General features: G+C 43.5%; 1 protein-coding gene across 1 annotated transcript in view; it reads left to right on the forward strand.

Annotated features, from left to right (window-relative positions):
• The window catches only part of BRINP2 (BMP/retinoic acid inducible neural specific 2), a 43,966-nt gene that overhangs the window by 19,944 nt on the left and 11,696 nt on the right, over window positions 1–12,326 (forward strand). Inside the window, exons 2-3 of the mRNA XM_023754020.1 lie at window positions 2,737–2,927; window positions 3,958–4,166. Of these exons, the coding sequence (XP_023609788.1) occupies window positions 2,737–2,927; window positions 3,958–4,166 (400 nt within the window). The remainder of the gene's footprint in view (window positions 1–2,736; window positions 2,928–3,957; window positions 4,167–12,326) is intronic.

Below are 12,326 nucleotides of genomic sequence, written 5' to 3' on the forward strand. Positions count from 1 at the left end.
GCTGCCTATTCTCCCTTTAGATCTGTTAATATTTGCTATATTTATTTAGTTGCTCCTATGTTGAGTGCATACATATTTATAAAAATTATATCTCCTCAATGAATTGATATATTTATCATTATAAAATGACCTTCTTTGTCTCTTGTTACAATCGTTGGTTTTAAATCTATTTTGTCTGGTGTAAGTATAGTTTCCCCAGCGTGTGTGTGTGTGTGTTCATTTGCATGGACTATCTTTTTCCATTCTTTCACTTTCAGTATATATGTCCTTAAAGCTGAAGTGAGTTTCCTGTAGGCAGTTTGTAATTGGGTCTTGTTTTTGTTTCATTAAAACATTAAGCTACTCTATGTCCTTTTATTGGCCATCCAGCCATTTAGAAATGAGATCAAGCAACTGTTCTTCACATGGTAGTGGGATTTGGGATAAAAAACACTTTTGACAAGTACCCTGTACCTTTTTATTAAAATTTAGCATTTTATGCACAAAGACATGAATAATAATATATTATTATGGACTTGCCTGCTTAAGTAGAGCCACACAGCAGGAATTTTAAAAGACTTTGTTGGAACTGTGAATTATTAGTCATCCCTTTTCTTTTGTTTCCCTGGTAATGTTTGGCCTGTGCCCCTCCTCTCTGTCTTTGTCTCTAGATTTAGATTTGGGGATTCTATAGCCTCAAATGGGGCATGGTTTTTTATTTGTTTATTTTGAATTATTTTATTCTTTTGCACCCCTATTATTTGTACTTCATGGGTATGGGGGAAGGTTAGACCAAGGCTTAGCACTGACTGAGGAGAAGAGTTGGGATGGATGATAAGATTGAGAAGATGCTACATTTTGTTGTTTCCTAAGGCAGTGGAGCTGGTCCTTACTCGTGTAATTTCAGAGGTACGGAAAACGCCTTTCTTACTAATGGATATGATCCTTTACATTTCAGCCCAGGACAAAGATCCCCCTTGGAAATCTTGGTCCCCTTTCAAATACAAACAATTCAGTGGGGGGCAAAGCATGAAGATTAAAATTCTAGATGGCACTGGAAAGGAACTTTGCCATCTTCTAGAATAGGGCTTTTCATAATGTGGGTCCCCTGAGTTCCTTTCAGGATGTCCATGTTGACATTTACACCAAAGATCCAAAAACAATCTGGCATCTAGTTTGAATAAAGGCAGTTCTATCAAATGACACCAGTAGTTGTGTATTCTTAATCATTATATACTTGCATCTATCCATACACACATGCACATGTACGCTAGTTTTATGTAAGAATGTCCTTGAAGCAGTAAAACTTATTAATTTCATTGGATTTTGACCATGAGTGTATGTCTTTTTAATCTTCTATATGATAAAATAGGAGGTGCACATAAAGCATGTCTGGGGATACTAAAGAATGATGGTTGATGGTTGTCTCAGGAAAAAGTACTTTTGTGATTCAGTTGTGAGCTGAGCTTGCCACTTTTTTCATGGAACTAATTTTTTCTTGACAACCAACAGACAAAATATGGTTATTCAGACTTCAGTGTTTGGCAGACATTTTCTTTAAAAAAAAAAAATGCAGGAAGCCTGCTTCTTTAAGAAAAACAACTGACAGTATTTATTACCAATGATAAAATTTAAGCTTTCAAACAAAAAAATAGAGTTTTGGAGAACTCCTATTTGTCACCATGAGCTTGACAGCTTTCCAATATTTGAAGACTTTTCTGATGAGATTGGTGGTAATATTAATGAATATAATGTTTTGATATTATATAATGAAAAGTGTCAAAATGTGGAAGATCTGAATAACTCAGTGTTCCCATATTTTCCGGATGACTAATGCATGATGTTACAAAATAAGAAGGATAGAAAGATCTACTCAAAGAACAATGTGTAACACTGGATTTTAATGTAACAGAGGAGGAGTTCATAGATATTGGTTCAGATTGCACACTGGAACTAACCGTTAAGAAACCATGTTTGTTGAGTTTAGTATGGCCTCATAGAAGAAGATCCACAACTATCATAACAGATGAGTGCAGAAGCAAATCTGACTATGCAGTCCTCACCTGCTCCACTAGATAGTGAAGAGATCTGCAAAATGCAGTGATGCCTCTTTTCTTGCTGAATTAGTTTTGTTTCAGAACATACAGTTATTGTCATAAAAATGTGTTATTTATGTGATATGTAATATAAAATAAATAATTACTTTTCTCAGTTTTTATTTCGAAAATGGCAATTATCAATAGATGTAAGCCACATAAATATGGAGGATTCAATCAATTTGAAGAGTGTGAAGGGGTCCTGAGACCAAAACGTTTGAGAACTGTTGTTCTACACCAACATCTGACTTTACACAGAGGTAACTGAGACCATAACAGGTGATGTTATCCACCCACATGGGGCCAACTGTGACTAGATCCTATCTCTGAAAACCACTGTTTGCATTGCTTGTTTCCCCTACTACACTACTACCATGACGACTTTCATATGAATGAGGTGGTCAGCTACTCTCCAATGAGAAAGGTTTGGAAATTAAGTTATGACGGAGGTCAGCTGAGAAAGCCTTTCTCACAGCCCGGGGAATGAGAGGCCAGGGGAGGCCAAAGGGCCTCTTTCAGGCAGTGGGTGCATCCATCTGGAGATGTGGGCTGAGAGCAGATGAGCAGGTTCCAGGGGAGGAAGAACATGACTGACTGCGGACTGCGTGCCTCTTTTCCAGAATACAACGAGCTTTTCCTTATCCCTTGACCTTTCCTCCAGGGAGTTTGCCCGTTGGAAAGTGAACAACTTGGCTCTGGAAAGGAGAGACTTCTTCAGTTTGCCATTGCCTCTTGCCCCAGAGTTTATCCGGAACATCCGCCTCCTGGGAAGGAGACCCAACCTGCAACAGGTTACCGAAAACCTGATCAAAAAGTACGGCACCCATTTCCTACTTTCTGCCACCCTTGGAGGTAAGCAACACCATGATCCTGCGTGAATTGTTGCCAGGTTGTTGAAAATAGCTTTAAAGCCCACTGAGTATAGCTTCAATACTAGTAGTCTTCCTGCATCTTTTGTTTTTCCTGGCCTATTATTGCCTGAGAATTGTCTCCTTTCTGGTGCCTTTGAGAACAGTATAGCTTCTTAATATCCAAATTCACTCCAGAACATTGCTGTTTCCTTCTCAGCATTTTCCTGAGGAGGAGGAGGGGATAAAGAGGTTGGGGGACACACAGACTCCCACCAAGCCCTTGCCAGCAGGGGGTGCTCTCAGTTTCCTTTTGACTGAGCCAATCAACCCTGAAGCTTCTCCACATCCCTACATTTGCTGTGGCTACAGTTGCCAGGCCCATGGGCAAAGAGGGAAATGTCTATTGAATCCCTGCCCCATGCTTCCTCTTTATATAGACGAGTAACCAGACACACCAATTCTAATAATTCTGAGCTGGATGGAGGCTAGAGGCAGAGTTCTCTCTGTCCTGGCAGAAGAAAACAGGATTTATTATAACATTTAGCTCACTGTCTGACGGACAAAAAAAGAGCTCTCTGAGGGGTCAGGCCAGCTGCTGAATGTGGTAGGTGTTGAGTGTTTGAGTGGAAAGCGCCCTTTAAACTTCTAGGCTTCTGTCCTTTTGGAGGGAGCATACATATCCATGGCAACTTTTCTATCCTCCAAGGAGGTAGATGCCTGAGATAGAGATCAGAAGAGGATGTTAAATGGATAAGCTGGATGACAAGGGGGAGCTTTGGGGAGACATACGGAACTAAGGAAAGGAAGGAGGGCCTCTCAGGTGTGATGTCTGCTATCCTATGACTCAGTCTGTTGAGATTTTTCTAAATATGATAAGGGACGGGGAAGAGGCTGTCCACAGAAGTAATGGGCTCCTTCTTAGCTCCGTCTATTCTGGCCAAACATTTCATTCTTAATGAACATTTCATTCTTAATGGTAGGGGAGGAGGGAGCAGAAGGCCTCATCAATGAACCCATGTTGTTTGCTATAGGAGAAGAGTCCCTGACCATTTTTGTGGACAAGCGGAAACTGAGCCGAAAGACAGAAGCAGCAGGAAGTGCCCCTACAGTTGGGGGCAGTGGGAACAGCTCAGCCGTGTCCCTGGAGACCCTGCATCAGCTGGCAGCCTCTTACTTCATCGACAGAGAGAGCACCCTGCGGCGGCTGCACCATATCCAGATAGCCACAGGGGCCATCAAGGTAACTAACGGTCTGAGAGGCACTGGGGAGGCTAGAGTCTTAACCAACTCCAAGTCGGCCAGGCCTGACCGATTGAGAGGGAAGGAAGTTTTCTCATAGAAGCATAGTCAAGCCTAAACATGGTCCAGGTCTTCATTCTGCAGCAAACAGTCACGTAGATCTGCTCTGAGGCTGACTCCAGCCGAGGGACTATAGAGAAAGGGAGACAAGGTCCCTGCTCCCCCAAGGTCACATTGTAGTAGGGGATAGAGATTATAAATAATTAAATATCAGCAAAGTAATTTCCGATAATGATGAAATTAAAAGAGTCATAAGTTACAGATTTTCTGGGGTGAGAGAAGGGAGCAGATAATATTCACCAGATTGGTCAGGGGAGGACACCTTTGGTCTATATATTGAGATCTGAATGAAAAGAAACCAACTGTATGTAGATCTGAGGGAAGAGTGTTCAGGCAGAGGGAACAGTAAGTGCTGAGGCCCTGAGGCAGGAACCAGCTTGGTGCTTTGGTGGAACACAGAGAAGACTACTGTGACTACAGTGAGGTGAACAAGAAAGGTGCTGGTACAAGATGAGGTTCAGAAGTAGGTTGGAGCCGGATTACGTGGCCATGATAGAGAACTTCAAAGTACAATGGAAGACAACCAGAGAGTTTGAAGCAGAGGAGCAATATGACCATACATGTTTGGAAAAGATCAATATTATTGTAACTTTAGTAACTATAACCTCCATCCCACTATCTCTACTTAAATCTAGCAGAGTTAGAGGAAAGTTCATATTGTTTTAGAGAAGAGAAGATTAGTGAGAATACTTGAGAATACTGGATTTTTAGAATTCAAAATATAAAATTAGGGTGACAAATAAGGGTCAGTTTCATCTTATATCCTGCTTTTATCCTACCCAAAATTCATAAGGAAGTCCTGTTTTTTTATTTATTATTCAATAAATATTTTGAACACCTACTATGTGTCAGTCACTCTTCTGGATACTGAGAATCCAAGAGTGAACAAAACATATTAAGTCCATGATCTCATGAAGCATAAATTCTAGTAGTGGAGACATAATTAAATAAATATGCCATGTCAAGTGGGATTATTGATATGAAGAAATGAAACCAGGGAAAAGAGGGTAATGGAGACCTGGTGCTTTAGGGAATATCTGTCTAGAGCAGCGGTTCTCAACCTGTGGGTCGCGACCCCTTTGGCGATCGAACGACCCTTTCACAGGGGTCGTCTAAGACCATCCTGCATATCAGATATTTACATTACGATTCATAACAGTAGCAACATTACAGTTATGAAGTAGCAACAAAAATAATTTTATGGTTGGGTCACAACATGAGGAACTATATTTAAAGGGCCAGAAGGTTGAGAACCACTGGTCTAGAGGAATGTTATTTAAGCAGACATTTGAATGAGGTGATGGAGTAAGCCACATGGGCATCTTGAGAGAGAGCATTCTAGATGGAGGGAAGAGCAAATGCAATTGCCCTAAAGTGGGAGTGTTCTTGGTGGAACACCATATGAGGCGGAGTCAAAGAGGGGGTGAAGTGGGAAATGGCACAAGTGATTGTAGGCACAAGATCATGAGCATTACTTATTAGTGACTGTTGCAGTGGTCGAGGTGAGAAATAATGGTAGCTTGCTCGGACATAGCTGGCTATACATAAGCAGTGAGAAGTTGGCAGATTTAGAATGTATTTTGAAGATAGAGCCTACAGGACTACTCATGAATTGGAAGAAAGGAATCCATATTAACAGCAAGATTTTTGGCCTGAGCAACTGGATGAACAGCGATTCCATTTGCTAAGAAAGGATCACCCTGGGGGAGGTGCAGATCTGAAAGGAGTGAATCAAGAGTTTGGTTTTCAACATATCGAACTTGACATTTCTATTAGACATCCAAGTAGAGATATCTAACAGGCAGTTGGATATCAACACCAGGATTTCAAGAGAAAGGTCATGATTGGATATATAAATGTGGCATACAAATATATACACATGCATAGTTGGTATTTAAACCTAGGGGACAGAATGAGATGAGATCACTCCAGGAGTGAATGTAACTGGTAAAGTGGCTCTGGGGCTGAGCTCTGAAGCACATCAATATTCAGAAATGGGAAAGAGGCAGCGGATCTGATAAAGGAGGGTGAGACAAAGCAGAAAGAACCAGTCAGATCATAAAGCCATATGAAGAAAGCGTGTCACAGAAGCAGCAGGCAATTGTGCTAAATGCTGTTGAGCAGTGAGATTGAGAATTGCTATAAAGGCAAACAGGAAAAATACAACTAAAAGTCGGAGCGGACATCAACCAGAACCACGGGAAGGCTGGCTGAGGAGAGTCTCTTCAACTAGAAGCAAAAACAACAGCATTCCGACGCTCAGCGGAGGCGCAGTGTGGAAAATTTAAAGGTACGGCGGTGCGGTGGTGAGGGTGCGCGCGCAAAGCGGGCTGGCGGCTGAGGGCGCGATTGTCGTTTTCAATCAGGAGCGAGTCTCAGACTCTGGGCTACAGATCCGGGCGAGTCTCTAGGGACCCAGACTCAAACGGGAGAAGCGGGACTGTCTGGCTACGGCCCCTCCGAGGTTTGCAGCGATTGCTGGGACAGAGAGGCAGAGCCCCTGGGGACGGACTGAGAGCGGCCATAGCTGCTCCCTCCCCCCGCCCTGTTGAGCCCGCCCCGCCCAAACCCTGCGCACAGCCATTTGCCGATCGCCTCAGGCAAGGGCTGGACTAGCGCCTCCCCAGAGGACTGAAGTTTTCCCACAGCTGATTTCCACAGCCAGTCGGCCTGGTGGTCAAATCCCTCTAGTGTTAACTACAACAATTAAGGCTTGGCTAGAACAAGACTGCGCACAGAGACCACAAGGGGGTGCACCAAGAAAGCATAAAAGATGCGGAGACAAAAAAACATGACAGAAATGGAGGATATGGAGCTAAGAATCGCAATTTTGAGGGCTTGCCATAAATTTGTGCAGAGCCTCACGAAAACTAATGAGACCCTCGATGCTACGATAAAGAAATTAGAAAGTAAGCATACACGGACTGAAATAAAGAATATTATACCCAATAGCAGACCAGAGGAGCACAAGAATCAAACCAAAGATTCGACAAAAAACACCCAATTGGAAAAGCAAAATGAAAAAAGAATCCGAAAGTGTGAAGATAGTGTAAGGAGCCTCTGGGACAGCTTTAAGCGGACTAATATCAGAGTCATTGGAGTGCCAGAAGATGAGAGACAGCAAGATATTGAAAACCTATTTCAAGAAATAATGGCAGAAAACTTCCCCCACCTGGAGAAAGAAATGGACTTACAGGTCCAAGAAGCGCAGAGAACCCCAAACAAAAGGAATCCAAAGAGGACCACACCAAGACACATCATCATTAAAATGCCAAGAGCAAAAGACAAAGAGAAAATCTTAAAAGCAGCAAGAGAAAGAGGCTCAATTACCTACAAGGGAATACCCATACGACTGTCAGCTGATTTCTCAACAGAAACGTTGCAGGCCAGAAGGGAATGGCAAGAAATATTCAAAGTGCTGAATACCAAGAACCTACAACCAAGATTACTTTATCCAGCAAAGCTATCATTCAGAATTGAAGGTCAGATAAAGAGCTTCACAGATAAGGAAAAACTAAAGGAGTTCATCACCGCCAAACCAGTATTATATGAAATGCTGAAAGGTATCCTTTAAGAAGAGGAAGAAGAAGAAAAAGGTAAAGATACAAATTATGAACAACAAATATGCATCTATCAACAAATGAATCTAAGAATCAAGTGAATAAATAACCTGATGTACAGAATGAACTGGTGACTATAATGAATCAGGGACATAGAAAGGGAATGGACTGACTATTCTTGGGGGAAAAGGGGTGTGGGAGATGCGGGAAGTGACTGGACAAAAATCATGCACCTATGGATGAACTCAGTGGGTGGGGAGTGAGGGTGGAGGGTGGGGTGGGAGCTGGAAGGAGGGGAGTTATGGGGGGAAAAAAGAGGAACAAATGTAATAATCTGAACAATAAAGATTTAAAAAAAAAAGAAAACTTGGAAAAAAAAAAGGCAAACAGAAAAATGGACGCTAGCTGGAGAGTGATATGGGATCAAGAAAGGTTGTATTTTTGTTTTTAACATTCTGGAATGTTGGTATGTTGATTGAAATGATTCAGTAGAGAGGGAGAAAGTGATGATGCAAAGAAAGATAGGAGATGTTTGCAAAAGCAATTGAGTAGATGAGAGAAGTTGATATTCCATCGTGGATGGACGGGTACGTCTCACATAGGAGCATGAACACTCACTCCATCCTTTGTGGGCAACATAGATTACTCAGAGACAAATGCAATGGGATGGTGGTGGGGGGGGGGGTGGCTGTGGGGAGGGATGTAGCAGTTCTGGCCCAATTGATTTCATTTCCTCCATGAAACAAGAAACAAAGTTCTTGGCTAAAAGGAAGAGGAATTGTTGAGAAAAAAATGCATGAAATCATCTTTTCAGAGAGTGGGAGTTAGGTATATGAGTTGATGATATAAATGTAGTGGGTTGTTGGGCAGCACTGGATGCTCATTTGAGACTCATCGTCATAATTATAACATGAAACCTGTCAGTAGAGTTTTATCAGCTACATTCAGCACTTCATATTTAGCCAGGCATAGAATAGATGAAGAGTTGGATTTAACCAAGGTGTGTGTGTGTGTGTGTTTGTGTGTGTGTGTATGCGTGCATGTGCAAGATGAAAAAAAATATGCAAGGGAGCTGAGTATAAAAAGGAGTGAGTATAGTGAGGGACCAAGGGATTTGAGAACATTAAGAGGTGACAGAAAGTAAAAAAGTGGTCAGGTAAAAAAATTGGAACTCTGAGTAGGGTTCTTCTAAATTTATGTTTAAATTATTGTTGACATTAGGTAGATTTGATGACTTGTTAGAGGGAAGAGACTAGAGGAAGCACAAATGTGTGATGCTTAATATTGAGGTTATACCATGTTCTATGTCTCCTCCCCTGGCATCTGCTGTTTGGTTTGCTTACAAAGCTTGTCTGTTCACCTGAGTGTCTCTTCATCACCCTTCTTTGATCAGCTCAAAAAGGTAACTCTTTTATGAAGCCTTTCCTGACTCACAAGGTAGTTAAATGCCCGTCTTCAGTGTTTCAAGCACATGACTCTTCTATGGGGCTTATTAGTTCAACTATAATTGCTAGCTAACATCATGATCTCTGAGATTTTAAGGTCATTGTGGGAGGGACTGGTTCTTACACATCTTTGGTTCCCAGTAGGAGTACAGAGCTGGCCACATTTTAGGTGATGAGTAATGGTCTCTGGTGGAACACTTTTATGTCAGGACAAAAATGGGCAGGTCAACCCTTTAAGGCGAGCAGAGCCAGGGAAGGGATGCCAACACCTCCCTTTGCTCCTTAGTTTAGCAGTGACCTTGGACAGGTCACAAAGGTCTCTAGACATCACTAAGTTATGTATGGATGAGGACTTGGAGGAGGGAAGATGGGAGAAAAACACTGTATGATCTCTGTTTTCTCATGGTTCTCTGAATTACATTCCATGGGAGAATCCACTGTGCTCCTCAACAGGAAAACTTCAGGTCAGTCATCCCAGTGGAAGCTGAATAATCATCTCACATTTTATGTGTGAATGGAGATGTTCCAAAAACAGGCTTCCAAGGATGGTGGTCCCTTTTGATTATCCAACATGTTCCTCTGAGAGCAAGGTGGACCCTGATCAGCACACACCTCTACTATTGGGCGTGGCACATTATACTACAGCTGTTTACATGCCCATCTCTGTCTCCCACACCCATCACGACAAGATGGCTTAGAGTAGTGGGACTGCGGAGTGCACACAGTTCTGGGTCTCTTCACAGTATCTGGCATAGTAAGGCCAATCAAATGCTCAATAGGTGACAGTGGGCTGCATGGTTAAGTGAGAAACAAACTTACTCAAGTGAGATTTGGGATTGGGTTTCAGCCTAGATGCTTCCTATCTTTATGACCTTGAGGAGTCACTGAGCTCCTTGACATGGAGTTACCAACGATTTGACTTACCTAGACCCAGGCTTATATTCAGTTGCTATGGCTACATAGTTACTAAAATATTAAAACACTTCCATCCTGGCTGATAAACGGTCTTCACCACAACCCCCTGTGTGCCACCCTAACCATCTCACCCTCCCCTGGACACTCCAGATGCCCCCCTGGTAGTAACCAAAGGGCTAATGCACCTCAGGAGGCTTCCAGAACCCTACTTTGGCATACCCTGTCCTTCCTGCCACAAATATTGTGAATATAACCCCTTACTCTTGGCTGGAGTGACACCAAATGATATAGTTCACATGAAAACACTTTGTAAACTATAAAGGGCTGACTACATATCCATCCTGCCCATAAGTGTCAGGATGGGATCAGAGGCATGAAGGAGGGGAGGGGGCCTGTTCCTCAGTTGCAACTCACCCTCTATTTAATCAAAGGCTGAGGAAGGACTTGGCGGGGGGTGGCTCGAGATGCTCCGGAGCCCACACAAAGTTCAGGTGGATCCCGAGATGGCAAAAGGAAGTGGTTCTCACAAAGCATCCCAGGAGGGCTTTGTACAAATTGCTCACAGCAGCAGCCTTCGATTCAGTTTGCAGATCTTTTCGGCACACTTGGCATCGGCCCTGCTCTCCCAAGCAGCCCCACTGCTCACAATTAGAAGCCCATTTTACTCACTCTCAGCTCGGCAGGTGTCCTATCTGGTAGGACAAGAGCAGCCGGAAGTGAAGGGCAAGGGGAGGAGAGTAGGCGGCTAGAATGGTATATATGAAAAACTGGATGTGCTAATGAACCTGAGATCCATCAGGGCGTTCTGATGGCAGGCTGGTCTCTGTCAACAGACCAATTAGCACACAATTATTTCCCCTTTCTGAAAGCTTATCTGAGACACTCTGAACGTGTGCGCCTGAGTGAACTGCACTTTCCATTACCTCTGTGGGCCCTCTATAATCTGCCCGAGCTGCCTGCCTCTTCTACAGAGAGAGGCACAGGGCTTTCTGGACCAACTCTGCAGACTCTGGGACTCCATCACTGGGGGGAGGGGGCATTAGGCCATCCTGTTTATCAAGTCCATGTTCAGGCACTGTCTGCAAGAGCACCCTCTCCAATGCCCTCTCTCCTCCTCCTCACTTGTCTAGGGAGGACAGAGGTGACTCAGAGCAGAATAGCAGTGGGAAGAGCAGTGACTTTGGGATCTAGTAAAATCATAGTGAGCCTTCCTCCCTCTTGGAGAGCAGGCCTGATCTTGGAGAGCAGGCCTGATCATGCCCTCTAACAGGAAATGAACTTGGGGATCATTCCTATCCTTGTGCCACAATTAATAAAGTGAAGCTACTCACACTCGCTCAATGAATTACCTAGCTGATTGTCCTCTGTGGAAATTACCTTTGTTAATAGCAAAGTGAAGGTCAGAAAGACCATCCGAGGCAGCCCAGAATGCTAACAGGATGGTGGGAAGGCAGATGGACGGGTGGTAGGGAGGAAGGCTTACTGGTGGGACTAAGGACAGGAAGGTGGCTGTTCTAGGTTTTCCTCCTTGGGAGTCATCCTGTTTCTACATGAAGTGTGTAGCTCCCTCTCTGCCGAGACCTGATGCTGGTGAATGGACCAGCTCAGTGGTGGGTGGATGGAAAATCCAGTGCAGAACTGTGTGACAGCATGGTGCCAGCTTGCCTAGAGTTGGGGAGGGGCAGGTCTCTCAAATACCACACCCACCATCCTAATCAGCCCTTTAACCCAAGCCACTCCATCAGGGGCAGGCTTCTCCAGAACAGGTGAGCTAGTCCTTAGCCATGGCTCTTCTTACAGGGATTCTCATACCATATGGATAAAGAAGATTTCACTTGAAATAAGGCAATGTTCAGCCTTCCAGTTCAGTCTGGCAACTCACCGCTCGCTCACTCACTCACTCACTCACTCACTCACCCAATGCAGCCCTTAGTGCCCACCTATTGAGGGACACAGGCCCATGTATATCAGCCAGAACTTGGGGATTATGGAAGCATGTTTCCACTTGTCTATGCATCCTTGTGGCAGTGATTGGGGCTTACACATTGTGAGTTCTGATTGCTCCTTGAATATTTGTTAAATGAAAAAAATAAGTGATGAATAAATAAGTTGGATGAATCC

This window comes from Myotis lucifugus, unplaced genomic scaffold (assembly GCF_000147115.1).
Source record: "Myotis lucifugus unplaced genomic scaffold, Myoluc2.0 scaffold_54, whole genome shotgun sequence".
In the NCBI taxonomy this organism is placed as follows: domain Eukaryota; kingdom Metazoa; phylum Chordata; class Mammalia; order Chiroptera; family Vespertilionidae; genus Myotis; species Myotis lucifugus.